Here is a 17549-nt window from a genome sequence, read left to right as displayed (position 1 = left end):
TGAGTCGCTGCACCCGGCCCCATTTTTCTTTTTTTAACGTTTCCACTTTTATGATTATTTCAGAGATCGCGGATTCAGGTGTGGCTCTATGAGCAAGTGAATATGCGGATAGAAGGCTGTATCATTGTGAGTATCCAGGCAATTTTATCTCATAGCAGTTTGGTCATAGAAAAAGATTTCTCAGAAAGTGGCTAGCCAGAACAGTGTATAAAAAGTGAAAGATCCAACCTAAGCAAAGTTTTTTGGGGGCCGCTATTTAGCCTTTTTTCATTGTTGATAGGTAAGGATTGGGTAATTTTTAATAGACAGGGAAAATTAACTTTTAATTCATTTTCTTTCCTCTGTCTGTGTTGAGAAGAAAATTTGTATTTTATTTTTGAGAAAGGGCCTTGTTCTGTTGCTTAGGCTGGAGTGCAGTGGCACAGTCATGGCTCGTTGTGGCCTCAACCTCCTGGGCTCAAGCAGTCCTCCTGCCTCAGCCTTCCAAGTAGCTAGGACCAAAAGTGTGCACCATCACAGCCTGCTAAATTTTTATTTTTTATAGAGACGAGGTCTCACATTGTTGTCCAGGCTGGTCTCCTGGGCTCAGGTGATTCTCCCACCTCAGGCTCTCAAAGTCTTGGGATTACAGGCATGAGCCACGATGCCTGGCTGAAAATTAACTTTTAAAAATTATTTGAAAAAAAATATTTGAGCAACGATGTTAGTATGGAGAGAGGGGACAAAAGAAAGGAAATTAGGAAGGGTGGGGACTAATGGAATTGTTTGTTGTGGGTTAGGTGATACCTGAATAGAGCTCAGTGGGGTTAAATAGGGATAGCAGGCTACCCTAAGTAATTTTTTTTTTTAAGTTGGGATCTTGCGTTGTCACCCAGGTGCTGTCAGAGCTCACTACAATCTTGAACTCCTTGGCTCAAGTGATTCTTCCACCTCAGCCTCTAGTAGCTGGGACTATAGGCATGCACCACCATGTCCAGCTAATTTTTAAATATTTTGCTGGGCACGGTGGCTCATGTCTGTAATCCTAGCACTTTGGGAGGCCGAGCATGATGAATCACTTTAGCTCCGGAGTTCGAGACCAGCCTGGGCAACATGATGAAACCCTGTTTCTACCAGAAATACAGAAAGTAGCCAGGCACGGTGGTGCGCCCTGTAGTCCCAGTTACTTGGTGGGGCTGAGGCAGCAGAATTGCTTGAACCCAGGAGGTTGAGCTGCAGTGAGCCGAGGTCACACCACTGCATTCTAGCCTGGGAGACAAAGTGAGATCCTTTCTCAAAAAAAAGAAAAAAGACTTTGGGTGGAAGGTGGAGTGCAGGGCTTGAGATGAGTGAATCTTTGAAGTTAGTTGGATTTTGTATCTGCATAGGTATACACATTTAAAATGGGTTGGATGTGATTTTCTTTGACGATGACAGTTTGTTTATTTTTCTAGGGTTTTGATGAATATATGAACCTTGTATTAGATGATGCAGAAGAGATTCATTCTAAAACAAAGTCAAGAAAACAACTGGGTAAGGATATAAGTGGTCTTACAGAATCGTAGAAATGTTTTGTTCACTTGCAGAATTCAGTGACCTGCAACTCAGTTCATGTTTGATTTTACTTTGCATTTGAGAAGTTATTATTCAGAGTAGTAGTACACTTTTGAAATTATTCTCTACCACTCACTTCTCACCACACTCCATTTTGGCTTCTCTGCCCAGAGAGCTCTCACCAAGGGAACCAAAGACTAGTGGTGTTAAATCTAATGATCAGTACTAATCCTCATTTTAATTAAACTCTCAACAGCATTTGGCACCATTGGCCACTCCCTCCTTAAAGCGCTTTGTTCCCTTGTCTGAGTGGGGGGGAAAACCCAAGTAGATCTTTCTATTTCCTCAGTTGACAATAATTAACACAGAAGACTTCTGTGACCAGATGTGTGGGCGTATTTCCCCACACACCAAGCAAGCAGTCAGTTCAGCAGTGGACGTCAGCTTGGAGTCGTCAAGTTCAGTTCAGTTCTAACACTATCTACCTGGAGATAGTGTCAGTTCCCAGAGGTTGAGGGCTCAATCCCCAAGATTGCCTTCCCTGCCCCTCGATGCTCCACCAGATGCCAATTGTCAGCTCCAGATTGTTTTACCTGTCCTTCTTACTGACTGGCTGTAAACTGGGTCCCATAACCCCTCCTTTCGTTTAATTAATTTGCTAGAGCAGCTCACAGAACTCAGGGAAACACTTATATTTACTGGTTTATTATAAAGGATGTTACAAAGAATACAGATTAAGAGATGCACAGGGCAAGGCATATAGGAAGGGATGCGAAGCTTTTGTGCCCTCTACAAGCTTACTGCTCTCTGGGAACCTCCATGTGTTGAGCTGTCAGAAACCCATTGTTTTCAGTTTTTATGTAAGCTTCATTATGTAGGCCTGACTGAATAAATTGGCTATTGGTGATCAGCTTAACCTTCTGCTCCTCTTCTCCTCCCTGGGTTGGAGGGTGGGGCTGAAAGTCTGACCTCACTAATGCCTTGGTCCTTTCAGTGAGCAGCTCCAATGCTGAAACTTTGCAGGGGCTGCTGGTGGTCAGTCAATCATTAGCATACAAAAAGGCAACACCTTAGAGATTCTGAGGATTTTAGGAGTTGTATGGGATTGAAGACCAAATAAATATTTTGCAGTATCACACCTTGGCTCTACGATATTATACTTGGGTTTTAATTTTTCATTTCTGGCTATTTTTCAGACTTGTATGTTCATTCTTTGGGACCCAGTCACTAAATGAGTTGCTCCAGGCTTGGTTCTAGGCCCTCCTGTCATTCAGTATTGTCTGCCTAGGCACTGGAGTACAGCTTCAATTACCATCTATGTATATTGACTCCCAAATTTGGGACTCCCAAGTCTGGGCCTATTCACCATTTCTACTTGAATGTTTCAAAGGCTTCTTAAAGTCAGCATATCAGAAAGCAAACTCAATTCCAACTCACACTGTTTAGAGCTATTGTATTATTATTTCCCGCCTTATTGAATGGCACCAGTTTCCAATTCAGCTTACTAATTGATTTCTCTGCAGCTACCTCCAGTTTGCTTTCCAGGCCTCAGTCATCTTTTAAAAACACCAATCTGAACATGTCATCCCTTTGCTTGAAATTCTTCAGTGACTTCCTGTTGCTCTTAGGATAAAAAAAATCTAATGATTCTGCAAATCTAATGATCTTTATGATCTAGTCTTATCTCCCTCTGCTCATCTCATATCACTGTGCCTTACTTTCTGAGCTTTAGCAACACTTGTCTTATTTCAGTTCTTTGAGTCTGTGCATTTGCCCAACCATTAATCTTTGTATATGATATTCCTTGTGTCTTTAGAGCTCAGATCAAATATCAGTTCTCTTAAGACAGTGGTCCCCAACCATTTTGGCACCAGAGACCAGTTTTGTGGAAGACAGTTTTTCTATGGACCGGAGTGTGGGGGATGGTTTTCGGATGATTCAAGCACATTACATTTATGGTGCACTTTATTTCTATTATTACTACATTGTAATATTTAATAAAATAATGATACAACTCACCATCATGTAGAATCAGTGTGAGCCCTGAGCTTATTTTCCCACAACTAGACAGTCCCATCTGGGGGTGATGGGAGACAGTGACAGATCATCAGGCATTAGGTTCTCATAAGGAGTGCGCAACCTAGATCCCTCTGTGCCCTGTTCACAATAGGTTTCATGCTCCTATGAGAATCTAAGGCCTCCGCTGATCTGACAGGAGGCAGAGCCCAGGCAGGAATACTAGTGATGTGGAGTGGCTGTAAATACAAATGAAGCTCTGCCACCTTGCCCACTGCTCACTTGCTGTGTGACCTGGTTTCTAACAGGGACCAGGACTGGTACTGGTCTGTGGCCCAGGGGTTAGGAAGCCCTGTTCTAAAAAGTTCAGAGTTTAATTTGATTTTGCTGGGGATGGGGGAGGCGGGGTTATGTGCTCCCTGAGTTTGTAGTAAAACATTTATTATTGAAATTATTTTATTAATGTCTCTCCTGTTATGAGATGCTTCACCATAAGTGCATGAATCATGCCTTTTTTGATCCCTAGTGTGCTCAGTACCTAACTCAATGCCTGGCGCATAATAGAAACTAAAAAATACTTGAATAATGAATGGTATTTCTTTCTTTTGTTTTTGGAGACGGAGTCTCACTCTGTTGCCCAGGCTGGAATGTAATGACGCGATCTTGGCTCACTGCAACCTCCGCCTCCTGGGTTTAAGCAATTCTGCTGCCTCAGACTCCCGAGTAGCTGGGACTACAGGCGTGCACCACCGCGCCTGGCTGATTTTTTGTGTTTTAGTAGAGATGGGGTTTCACTGTGTTGCCCAGGCTGGTCTCTAACTTCTGAGCTCAGGCAGTCCACCTGCCTTGGCCTCCCAAATGCTGGGATTACATGTGTGAGCCACTAAGCCTGGCAATGAACGGTATTTCTTAACCCAGTTAATGAATGGTCTTAGTATTCACGGTTTCAAGACACACTGAATCATTTCTATTAACATCCCATTCACTTGAGATTTATTTAGGCATTTTGTCTTCATTTGTTAAATGCTCACTAATACTTTTATCAGTGGTGGGTTTCAGGTGTCTCTCAGACCCTCAGGATTCTCATGAACCTATACTAGATATGTGGAAAGTAGATTCTGAGAAGCAGTATGGTGTTTCGCTAGCTTCTTCCTGCTTACACTATTATGAAAACCTGGGTTTTTTAGATTTATTTATTTATTTTTTTGGAGACGGAGTCTTGCTTTGTCTCCCAGGCTTGAGTGCCATGGCACAATCTCGGCTCACTACAACCTCCACCTCATGGGTTCAAGTGATTCTCCTGCCTCAGCCTCCTAAGTAACTGGGATTACAGGTGCATGCCGCCACACTTGGCTGATTTTTTATATTTTAGTAGAAGACGGGGTTTCACCGTGTTGTCCAGGCTGGTCTCAAACTCCTAAGCTCAGGCATTCCGCCCACCTTGGCCTCCCAAAGTGCTGGGATTATAGGCATGAGCCACCATACCCAGCTGGATTTTTCAGATTTTAAGATGTCTTGCCAGGAAGGGCAGGCTTAGCCTCACCGAGGTCATATTATTTATAAATTATTTACCAACTGTTGAATTCTCATGGTAGTATTCATCCTGTAGAATAGAATATTATTAATACCTGCAGAAGCCTGGGAAAGTAGAACAGTTTAATTACTGTTGGAGTTGATCAACATGTCTCAAACTATTCTGCCAGTGAACACCAGTGTTCCTGAAGATGTTTATAGATTTCTTAGAAAAGTATCGTCTTAAATAACCTTAGGAAAGTTTGGGTAAAACTTAAACAGGTTTGTTTATTGTAGGGTGGAGTTTTGGTTTTTTTTTTTTTTTGAGACTAGAGTTTTGCTCTTGTTGCCCAGGCTGGCGTGCAGTGGTGCGATCTCGGCTCACTGCAACCACCGCCTCCCAGGTTCAAGCGATTCTCCTGCCTCAGCCTCGCAAGTAGCTGGGATTACAGGCACACTGCACCACGCCCAACTAATTTTGTATTTTTAGTAGAGATAGGGTGGAGTCTTTAATATACTAACAGCTTTAAGAATGGAGTTATAATATGCTATATTTCCCAAACTTGACATACGACTCATTTCCAAACTTTTACAAACTCAGCATTGGGAAATGTTGTATGAGGCCTATTGAGTTGACTTAGTTCATAGAAATGATGCTTGTCATGAAATACCATCTACCTTTGTTAGTTTGTAGAAAAGGTAAATGTATTCTAATGGAGCCAGAAAGCATTTCACTATATGGACACTTGAAAATGTTTACGTGTTTTTATAAGAAAGCATTTTCAAAATGTTGTTCAAAAACTGGATACAAAATTCTGAGAGTAAAACATCTGAGTGTGTGGCTATTAATAGCCTTTTGTTGTTTTTGTGTTGCAGGTCGGATCATGCTGAAAGGAGATAATATTACTCTGCTACAAAGTGTCTCCAACTAGAAATGATCAATGAAGTGAGAAATTGTTGAGAAGAATACAGTTTGTTTTTAGATGTCCTTTGTCTAATATGAACATTTATTCATATTGTTTTGATTACCCTTGTGTTATACAAGATGGCAATAAATGCTGTGGGATTGTTTGTATTTAAAAATTTACATTGCTTCTTCCTATTCATCAGTAGAGACTTTTTACACACTAACACCGTTCGTTGTTGGTATTTACTTTAGTTTTCTGAAGGGTGGCAGTTGCCTTGAGCACTTGGTATTCGCAGAGCTTGGACCTGTAGATTTTGAGGCAGATTAGGAATTCTGCCTGACAGGTAAGCTTCCAGTATTGGGAGGTGGAGAAGGGGAGGGTTCACAAAAATAAATTGGGGTTATTGCACTAATAAATGTCTTCATCACTTCTGGTTCTGGATGCTGGAATACCAGAGTTTCTAACCTAAATAGGTTGGGTACGTTATTTAATTGGGTCAGTATTGCTCAACACTGTAACTGAGTCACTGTGAGGTCTTTGTGAATTTTATCACTAAGATCAGAATGTGAGAAGTATTTGGGTATAGGCAAAGAATGAAGTGCCTTTCAAGTACTTTAAAAATGAGTTAAGAGTTTACAGGAAAGAGACTGAGATTGGTAATCTGAAAAGGACCACAAGCACAGCTGGTAGGTAAATTGTTAGGCAGAATAATGGTATATTAGAGAAACACACCTGTCTCTTATTCTTATCTCTTAAGAATTTTGGTTCTTCCCCCAGTGATTTCTGGTTGAATTCTTATGTGGGCAGGTTTCCCTTCCCCCAATATTGCACATGGTTCTAGTTAGAATTCTGTTAGATAGATAGTGAGCATATGCTGTTAGCTAGACACAGTGTTGAATCAGTACAGTGAAACAGACTGGTAAACAGGTAGTTTTAATGCCTCATCCTAAGTACTATTTAAATTGGATCTTGAAAGGTGAATAAGGCCTGCCTTAAGTTCTGCTAAAGGCAATGCTGTTATTAAGGATGGTTGAGGAAGGACCAAGAAGTCTGGCTCCTACTTTTCTACATGCCTGTGAAGGAGACTGTAGTTTCAGTTCATGAAACTGAATAAAAGAAATCCTTTCTGAGATAAAGGAGATTTGTAGGTGAATGCAGAAGTGTATACAGCTTTGAACCGTGCATTCCATCTATATTCCTCCTGTCTGAACTCATGCTCTTTCGATTATATTTTGAAATAAAGGGCTGCATTAGTTCTTTTAACGTTTGAGTTTGAAATTATTTAAACTGATCACAACATGCAAAGAAAACATTGGGCAGCAGAGGGAGTTACAGCCCTGAGACTGCTTCAGCCCTGCTGGTGAAAAGATTGAGTTGAAGCTTTTTCAGAGCAGAGCAAAGACCTCCCTGCAGCCTTCTTGGCACCAGAATAGCTGGGAAGAAGGATAAAAGCCCAGAGGAGTATAATCTCTAAGAAAACCTGCTGGCTGCCTTTTCCATTTCCCTGTGTGGCCTTTCTGACCTGGCTGCCCTGTGGAAGCAGAGCTGTGCCTGCTGTGGCTTATTCTGAATGGATCAAGACATGGAAGGTTCTATTTTTGACAGAGCAAATGGTGATAGTGAGAATTAAGGTACAGCGAACTCTTACAATTGAGGTCTGTATTTAGAAATCCCTGCTTGCTTTCCTGCTGTACTGGAGCCTGTGGTGTTTGCTTTTTAAGTTGTACTTTTCCACCATCTCTAGATCGTTTCTTCCAACCAGAATTTACGGGAGGCGTTGGTCTCTGCCTCATTAAGGTTACTAAAACATCCTGCTGGGAAGCTGCTCTTGTTGGCAGCCCTGGGTTATGTCAACTTTTCTAGAACGGCTGTTGGTTGCTGAGGGGGTCGTGATAGACACCCCTAACCCTCATAGCATTCTTGAAGTGGGGGTGGGAGGAATAGAGAATCAGGCTCTGAAAGAAAAGTGCTGATGTGGGCCTGGTGGTCAATTAGTAGCAGGTAGGGAGAAGGAAAAGTTTGAAAATAATAGGATGTTGTGCTTTGGGGTACCAACTCTTGTCATATCACACTTGTCAACAGTTTCAGGATTAGAGAGTGTACCTCTAGTTTGGATTAAGGCATTATGGGCCGGAAAGTGTCATGGTGGGGTAAGTAAGCCTAGTAGCATCTCAGGTTAACTGGGTAACACAGGCATTTTCCTTAACTATCTACTGATGCATGCTTTTGTGAGGAAATGCTTGTTTGAACTTTATTGTTGAGACAGAGTCTTGCTCTGTTGCCCAGGCTGGAGTGCAGTGCCACAATCATAGTTGACTGTGATCTTGACCTCCTGGGCTCAAGCGATTCTCCCACTTCAGCCCCCTGAGTAGCTGGGACCACAGGCACACACCACCAAGCCTGGCAATTTTTTTTTTTAAATGGCAGACGTAGTTAAGGCTTTATTTTGGAAAAAAAAAAAAATTGTTTTATAGCTGGAGTCATGGGCCAGGGGGGTACCCCAGGCAATAAACTCCATGACTGGGTTGAGGGCTAGGACTGAGCCTCACTTAGGCGAGGCTATGTTCACTCCTGTTTCCTATGCTCCCTTGCACAGTGGCCTCTTCCACTGGCTCTGGGGCATCCACAGGAAGGGATGGGCTGGGAGGGGCTGCCATGGCCATTTACTTGGACAGGACATCAGAGGACTCGGACACCAGCTTCCCATCTTGCATCTCTATTTTCTTCACAACCACAGCACTGGAGGAACCCTGGAGAAGCTGGTGCGGCTAGAGGAGCTAGAGCCCCTGCCAGAGTCAAAGCTGGAACCTAGCCATAGCTGAGGCCAGGGCTTGTGAGGCCCCATGGGCCAAGCTCAGTGTACCTGAGTAGCCACTGGTGGTCTTTATATATATACTTATGTTGTACATCCCAGACTCCAGCCTGCTCTTGTTGCCCTCCAGCAGCTTCATGTAGGTGGCAGCCTCTGTGTCCAGGGCCAGCTTGACATTCCTCAGCTCCTGGTACGCCAGCTTGGGGGGTGGTGTCTTTTAAAAAAAAAAAAATTTAGTTTTAAATATTTATTTTTTTGAGACTGGGTTATAAGACTAGTTAATTTTTGTATTTTTGGTAGAGAGGGGACTTCGCTATGTTGCCCAGGCTGGTCTGAAACTCCTGGCCTCAATCAATCTATCTGCCTTGGCCTCCCAAAGTACTGGGATTAACAGATGTGAGCCACTGCACCCAGCTGCATTGCTGTCCTTAATGGAGGCTCCCCATGATGCTTGGCATTCATGATGGCAGCCTCCAGGGAAGTCTTCTGGCCTTTGAGGCTTTCAGTCTCAGCCCGGAGCTGGCTGATATTCTGGTTCATCTCCAAGATTTTCGTCTTTGCGACACATCATCCTCCTGCTTCCCAGCCAGTGTCTGCAGTTCCTCGTACTTGATCTGGTATATGTTTTCAGCCTCCGCCCAACTGCGGTTGGCAATCTTGTACTGGTCCTTGACCTCAGTGATGATGCTGTCTGTGTCCATGGAGTGGCTGTTGTCCATAGACAGAACCACAGATGTGTCCAAGATCTGGGACTGCAGCTCCTGGATCTCCTCTTCATACAGCTGCCTGATGAAGTTGATCTCATCAGTCAGCCCTTCCATGCAAGACTCCAGCTCTGCATTGTTCATGTAAGCTTTATCCATAAACTTCTTGAAGACAAATTCATTGTCCATCTCTGTACACTTACTGATCTCATCCTCATGCTTATTCTTGAAGTCCTCCAGCAGCCCCTCCATGTTGCCAAGCTCTGCCTCCAGCTTCAGCTGCTCCTGGCCTAGAATGTACAGCTGCTGCTGAAGGTTGTTGATACAGCTCTCGAGCATGTTGTCCGTGTTGCTCCACGCTGTCTTCTGCTGCTGCTGCTGGAGACTACACTTGCTCTCCAGCATCTTGTTCTGCTGCTCCAGGAGCTGTATCGTGTCAGTGATGGAGGCAGACTTACTGATAAGGGTCTTGATCTGCTCTTTCTCCTGGGTACACATGGCCTGGGTGTTGGGTTACACCTCCAGCTTGAGGGGGCTCAGCAGGCTCTGGTTCACCATGATGGCTGTGATGCTCCCCATTACCACTGGCCCCACTATAGCCTCCACTCAGACCCGGGCCGGCACCCAGACCACCCCAGAAGCACTGCTGCTACCCACTCGGGAGAGCCTTGAGGAGCTAATGCGGGCACTGGGCCTACTCATGTAGAAGCAGCTGCTGAAGACCCAGGGACCAGAGACGGATACCTTGTAGGACTTCTGGGTCACCCTGGTGAACATGGTAGGGGCAAGAGTGGAGGCAGATGGTCCAAACCAGGCAGAGATTTGAGAGGGAATAGAGAAGCTACATCTAGTCTAATTTTTAATTTTTTTTTTGCCCAGGCTAGTCTCCAACTCCTGAGGTCAAGCAATCCTGCTTCGGCCTCCCAAAGTTCTGGGATTACAGGTGTGAGCCACTGCACTCGGCAAAACTTTATTTTTAAGGTAGCTTGAGGACTTATGTCTGTTAGTACCTGGAGATTAACTTAAAAGTTATATCCAATGGAATTATTAAAAATTTTAAAATGTTAGTACATTTTTATGATCAAAATCCAAACAGTATAGAAATAGAAATAGAAAAAAAGTTGCTCCTTTTCCTACTAGTGTTCTCCTAGATGACCACTGTTAAGAGTTAGATGCTTATTCTTCTAAACTTCATGCTAATAGATATAGATTGTTTTGTTTATCATTTTGGTATTTTATTCCTTTTTAAAAAATTGTTTTTAGGTTTAGTGCAGTGGCTTACACCTGTAATCCCAGCACTTTGGGAGGCTGAGGCAGGAGGACCACATGAGCTTAGGAGTTCGAGACCAGCCTGGGCAACATGGTGAGACCTCATTTCTTTTTTCTTTTTTTTTTTTTGAGACCGAGTTTCGCTCTTGTTGCCCAGGCTGGAGTGCAATGGCATGATCTCGGCTCACCACAGCCTCCGCCTCCAAGGTTGAAGCAATTCTCCTGCCTCAGCCTCCCAAGTAACTGGGATTACAGGCATGTGCCACCATGCCTGGCTAAATTTTTTTGTAATTTTAGTAGAGACGGGGTTTCTCCATGTTGGTCAGGCTGGTCTCGAACTCCCGACCTCAGGTGATCCACCACTTCAGCCTCCTAAAGTACTGGGATTACGGTTGTGAGCCACCGCGCCTGGCCTGTGAGACCCCATTTCTATAAAAAATAAATTTTGAAAAAGCCAGTTATGGCTCTGGTCCCAGCTACTTCAGAGGTTGAGACAGGAGGATTACTTGTGCCCAGGAGGTTGAGAGAGGCTACAGTGAGCTATGTTTATGTCACTGCATTCCAGCCTGGGTGACAGAGTGAGACCCTGTCTCAGAAGAATAAAAAATTGTTTTGAATTGTGGTAAAATACACATAATGTATATTTACCATCTTAACCATTTTTAAGTGTACAGTTCAGTAGTGTTAAGTATATTCACATTGTGCAGCCAATCTCCAGAACTTTTCTTCTTGCAGGACTGAAACTCTGTACCTATTAACTCTACATTTTCCCTAATGCCCTGGCAATCACCATTCTTCTTCCTTTCTGTCTCTATTATATTTTCTGTTCTAAGTACTTCATATAATAGAATCATGCAGTATTTGTCTCTTTGTGACTGGCTTATTTTATTTAGCATAATGTCCTCAAGCTTCATTCATGTTGTAGAAAATGTCAAAATTTGGAAAATGTAGAAAAATTTTTTTTCCGTCTTTTTGGGGGGACATGGGATGAAGACAGAGTCTCGCTCCATCACCCAGACTGGAGTGCAGCGACGCGATCTCGGTTCATTGCAACTTCCACCTCCCAGGTTCAAGTGATTCTTGTGCTCAGCCTCCTGTGTGCTTGGACTACAGGTGTATGCCACCACACCTGGCTTATTTTTTCGTATATTTAGTAGAGACAAGGTTTCACTGTGTTAGCCAGGCTGGTCTTGGAACTCCTGGCCTCAGGTGATCCACCCGCCTCAGCCTTCCAAGTGCTGGGATTACAGGTATGAGCCATCATGCCCAGCCTCTTTCTTTGTTAGGCTGAATAATATTCCGTTGTATCCACATTTCACATTTTATTTGTCCATCGATGGACCATCTGGGTTGCTTCCATGTCTGCCTGTGGTGAGTAATATTGCTATGACCATGGGTATACAAATGTCTCTTTGAGAACATGCTTTCAGTTCTTTTGGATATATACCTAGATGTAGAATTGCTAGATCATATGGTGATGTTGTTTTTAAATTTTTGAGGAAGCACCCTACTATTTTTCATGGCAGCTTCACCATTTCACATTTTCACTAGCAGTGGATAAGGGTTTCTCCATATTTTTGCCAACACTTTCCTGGTTGTTTCGATAGCCACCTTTCTAATGGGTATGAAATGGTATCACTGTGGTTTTGATTTGTATTTCCCTAACAATTATTGATGTTAAGCATCTTTTCATGTGTTTATTGGCTATTCAGATGGAGAAATGTCTATTCAAATCCCATTTTTAAACAGGTTATTTAGTTTTTTTGTTGTTGAGTTGTAGGAGTTCTTTGTATATTTGGGATATTAATCTTGTATCAGATCTGTGATGTTTTCTCCCATTCCATAGGTTGCTTCTTTTCCCTCCATTGATTGGGTCCTTTGGTGCAAAGAAGGTTTTTAATTTTGATGTTCATTTTATCTATTTTTACCTTTATTGCCTTTTTGGTGTCTTAGGTGTTTTTACTTTGGAAAGGATTTCTTTTTCTTTTTTTCTCCTTTTTACAGTTGAGTATCCCAAATCCAAAATCTGACATGCTCCAAAATCTGAAGTTTTTTGAGAGCCTACATAACGCTCCAAGGAAATGCTCATTGGAGAATTTTGGATTTTGGATTTTCAGATTTGGGACGATTAATGGGTAGGTATAATGCAAATATTTCAAAATCTGAAAAAAACCTAAAGTCTGAAACACTTCTAGTCCCAAACATTTTGGGTAAAGGATACTCAAACTGTATTTTTTATTATAAGTAGACAGTTTATAATAATACTTTTTTTTTTTTTTTTGAGACAGTCTCGCTCTTGCCCAGACTGGAGTGCAGTGGCGTGATCTCAGCTCACTGCAACCTCCACCCCGTGGGTTCAAGCGATCCTCATGTCTTAGCCTCCCTAGTAGCTGAGATTACAGGCGCCCAGCTAATTTTTATATTTTTATTAGAGATGGGGTTTCGCCATGTTGGCCAGGCTGGTTTCAAACTCCTGACCTCGAGTGATCTGCCTGCCTCAGCCTCCCAAAGTGCTAGGATTACAGGCATGAGCCATCGCACCCGGCCTTGAAATAGTACTTATTTATGGAACACAAAGTGATGTTACATTTATGAATACAATGTAAAATAATTAAATCAAACCAATTAACATATTCATTACTTCAAACCCTTTTTTTGTGGTGAGAACATTTGAAAGTTAGCAATTTTGGAATGTTCAATACACTTATGAACTACATTTGTAATGATGTATGATAGGTATCAAAGACTTACTTATTTCTCTGTCTCCTATCTGTTTGTTTGTTTGTTTGTTTGTTTGTTTGAGACAGTCTCACTCTGTCGCCCAGGCTAGAGTGTAGTGGTGCGATCTCAGCTCACTGCAACCTCCGCCTCCCAGGTTCAAGTGATTCTCCTGCCTCAGCCTCCCGAGTAGCTGGGATTACAGGCGTGCAGCACCACACCCAGCTTATTTTTGTATTTTTAGGAGAGACAGGGTTTCGCCATGTTGGCCAGGCTAGTCTCAAAGCCCTGATCTCAAGTAATCCCCCCGCCTCGGCCTTCCAAAGTGCTGGGATTATAGGGCTGAGCCACTGCGCACAGCCCTCTGACATCTTTTTAAAGAGACCAGTTCTCACTGTGTTACCCACTGTGCCTGGCTTAACTGAGATTTTGTACCCATTTACTGTTACCACACCATTCTGCTCACTCTCCAGCCTTTGTAACCACTGTTCTCAGCCTCTATGCGTTCAATGGTTTTAAATTTCGCTTGTGAGAATTTGTCTTCCTGTGCCTGGCTTATTTTTTCTTGCATAATGTTCTCCAATTCCTTCACATTGTTTCAAATAGCAGAATTTCCTTTTTTTAAGGCTGAGTATTATTTCATCATGTATGTATAACACATTTTCTTTATCTATTCATCTGTTGTTTGTTTGAGACAGGGTCTTAACTCCGTTGCCAAGGCTGTAGTGCAGTGGCATGACCACAACTAACTGCAGCCTCAAACTCCTGGCCTCAGATGTTCCTTCTACCTCAGCCTTCTGAGTAGCTGGGACTACAGGTGTGTACCCCCACACCCGGCTAATTTTTTTGTATTTTTTATAGATACAGGGTTTCGCCATGTTGCCCAGGCTGGTCTTGCAAACTCCTGGGATTAAGCCATCCTCCTGCCTTGGCCTCCCAAAATGTTGGGATTAGAGGTGTGAGCCACTGCACCAACCATTGATTCATCTGTTGATGAGGACTTAGGTTGATTCTATAACTTGGCTGTTGTGAATAGTGTTGCAATCAACATGGGAGTGTGGATGTCTTTGACAAACTGACTTCAGATCTCCATACAGTTTTTCATAATGGCTCTTCTAATTTACATTACCACCAATGATATATAAGTTTTCTGTTTTCTCCACATCTTCTCCAACACTTACCTTTTTTTGATAGTAGCCATTCTGGCAAGTGTGAGATGATATCTCATTGTGGTTTTAATTTGTGTTTTCCAAATGATTAGCAATATTGTACATTTTTTCTTTTTTTTTGATACGGGGTCTCACTTTGTCACTCATGCTGAAGTGCAGTGGCACCACCTTGGCTCACTGCAGCCTCGACCTCCTGGGGTCAAGTGGTTCTCCTCCCTCAGCCCTGAACAGGCAGTCTAGCTGGGTCATTATCTCCACTGTTCCTTGTGAGGTAGGACCAGGTTGGGCTTCCTGAGAAGCACTTCAGAATGCTAGGGAAGCAGTGTGTCTGCCTTCAGTTCTCTTTTCTTCTGTAGAAACCATGGTCCCTCTGGTGGTGTGCTAGCTTGGGGAAGGGGGTGGCATGGTCGAAGTGAGGCTGTATCTCTCTACCCCTCTAATTCAATTTTCATTCAGTCCTTTGGACCACATGTGTTTTAGGCTTGTTTCCAAATAATGGGGTTTTCAAAAAGATATTTTAATCTGTGGATAGTTGCTAGTTGAACTTTCTGGAGGTGTCAGGGACTGGAGTCTGAGACTTCCTATTCTGCCATCTCGCTGGATGTCATTACCCACATTTTTACTCTTTATACACACACACTCTCTGCAGCTTGACTCTTGCCAGTAAAACTTGGACATAATCCCATATTAAATGGCTGTGACATTCTCCATTGTATGCTCTCCCAATTTAAGTAATCAGCCCCATTTTTATAGATATTCTAGGGCCTTTCCAATTTTTTGCTGTTATAAAGAGTTCTTGTACATCTTTATACCTGTTTGTGTCTACCTACATGATTCTGTGAGATAAATTGTTACAAGTAGAATTGCTAAATCAAAGGATATGTATATTTAAAAAAATTCTGTAGGTACTTCTAAATTGCCTTCCAAAGAACATATGAGAAAATTGTTTTCCTTATGCCAGCCAATCATCAGGCAGCAGTTTTAATAAAAATGAAAGGCTCAGTCAGGGGCCATGGCTCAGACCAAGAGTCCCTTTCTTCAGTACCTTTTAATCTTAAAAGGGGATCATGTGTCCAATGAAGAATTGTTAAATGCTAAATCGTTGAAAAAGTTGGCAGTTGAAGTGGTAATCTTGGACTGTATGGGGGAATACAAATGAAGAAGTGATGCAACTGATTCTACTCAGTAAACCGGTAGATATTACTCCCTCTTCTAATTAAGAAAATAGGCCGGGCGCGGTGGCTCAAGCCTGTAATCCCAGCACTTTGGGAGGCCGAGACGGGTGGATCACAAGGTCAGGAGATCGAGACCATCCTGGCGAACACGGTGAAACCCCGTCTCTACTAAAAATACATAAAAAACTAGCCGGGCGAGGTGGCGGGCGCCTGTAGTCCCAGCTACTTGGGAGGCTGAGGCAGGAGAATGGAGTAAACCTGGGAGGCGGAGCTTGCAGTGAGCTGAGACCCGGCCACTGCACTCCAGCCTGGGCGACAGAGCGAGACTCCGTCTCAAAAAAAAAAAAAAAAAAAAAAAAAAAAAAAAAAAAAAAAAATAATTCGGCCGGACACAGTGGCTCATGCCTGTAATCCCAGCACTTTGGGAGGCTGAGACAAGCGGATCACGAGGTCAGCCTAACCAACATGGTGAAATCCCGTCTCCTAAAAATACAAAAATTAGCTGGGTGTGATGGTGGGCACCTGTAATCCCAGCTACTTAGGAGGCTGAGGTAGGAGAATTGCTTGAACCCAGGAGGCAGAGGTTGCAGTTGCAGTAAGCTGAGATCACACCACCATTGCACTCCAGCCTGGGTGACAGAGCGAGACTCTGTCTCAAAAAAGAAAAGAAAAGAAAAGAAAAGAATTCCTGGGTAAGATGATCTGGATCTTCATTTCATGTCCATAGAAACTACTGTCTCGAGTGCTAAGAGATTAGCTGTGTACCCAGGGCCATCCTGAGATAAAGGTGTTTTGCTAGGCAGGGAAATTGTACAGGGGAACTGGGAGGAAAGAACAAATGAATACCTCTTCCTGATGAACTGATTGCTAAATCAGAGATATGGTAGACAGTAGGAATGGAATGGGGGAAGGAGTATTTTCTTTAGAAAAGCCGACTTCTTTAGATCCTGAACTTGATAGTGGACTGAGTTTTTGAGGATATATTTTAGTTTTCACCATTGTTGGCTTTTATTGGATATTATTATATGCTAGGCACAATGAAGAATATAAAATTCAGTCTGTTTTTGGAGTTTTGGTGGCACAGTTCGGTATAGAGGGAAAGATGACATGGAGACATTTAAACCCAGTCCAACATACTTGGGTTTAAATCCCAACTTCATAATTACCCATACCTCTCAACCTCAGTTTCATAGGGCTGTTGGAATAACTTGAGATAATACGTATAAAGTACTTTATCAGGCTGCAAAAATCCTTGGAAAGTATTTGTTACAAATGAAAATGATTTATAGTTTAAGTGATTTATCTAGGAATATGTGTAGGGAAAAGGTAAACTCAAGCTTCTGTTCCACATAGAGCAAGACAAGAAATTACAATTTTGAGGATCAGTTTTGTTTATTTAGTCAAGCATATTAAGGTATAATTTATAGGTACCAAAACTCATGCTTTTTACATGTATACTTTGATGATTTCTGGCAAGTGTATACAGTCGTGTAACCGTTATCACAGTCAAAATACACAATATTTCTGTGATCTCAAATGTTGCCCTAGGCCCCTTTACAGTCAACCTGTCTCACTTACCCACAGCTCCTAGTAACCACTGATCTGATTTCCAACTCTATAGTATTATACTTTTCCAAATGTTATGTAAATGAAATATTATAATATGTAGTCTTTTGTATCTAGCTTCCTTCATAGAATGCGTTTTTTTGTTTGTTTTTTTGTTGTTGTTGTTG

The 17549-nt window shown here is 42.5% G+C and overlaps 1 protein-coding gene across 2 annotated transcripts in view; it reads left to right on the top strand.

Annotated features, from left to right (window-relative positions):
- The window catches only part of SNRPE (small nuclear ribonucleoprotein polypeptide E), a 196244-nt gene extending 190106 nt beyond the window's left edge, over nt 1-6138 (top strand). For both annotated transcript variants that reach the window (XM_050764829.1, XM_050764827.1), the window contains 3 exons: nt 64-126; nt 1434-1512; nt 5938-6138. In XM_050764829.1, coding sequence (XP_050620786.1) covers nt 64-126; nt 1434-1512; nt 5938-5993 — 198 coding nt within the window. In that variant the 3' untranslated portion in view covers nt 5994-6138. The remainder of the gene's footprint in view (nt 1-63; nt 127-1433; nt 1513-5937) is intronic.
- The last annotated feature ends 11411 nt before the right edge of the window (nt 6139-17549 follow it).

Source organism: Macaca thibetana, chromosome 1 (assembly GCF_024542745.1).
Source record: "Macaca thibetana thibetana isolate TM-01 chromosome 1, ASM2454274v1, whole genome shotgun sequence".
NCBI classification, from domain to species: Eukaryota; Metazoa; Chordata; class Mammalia; order Primates; family Cercopithecidae; genus Macaca; species Macaca thibetana.
The sequence above is the reverse complement of the archived record's forward strand: the minus strand, read 5'-3'. Positions and strand labels throughout refer to the sequence as shown.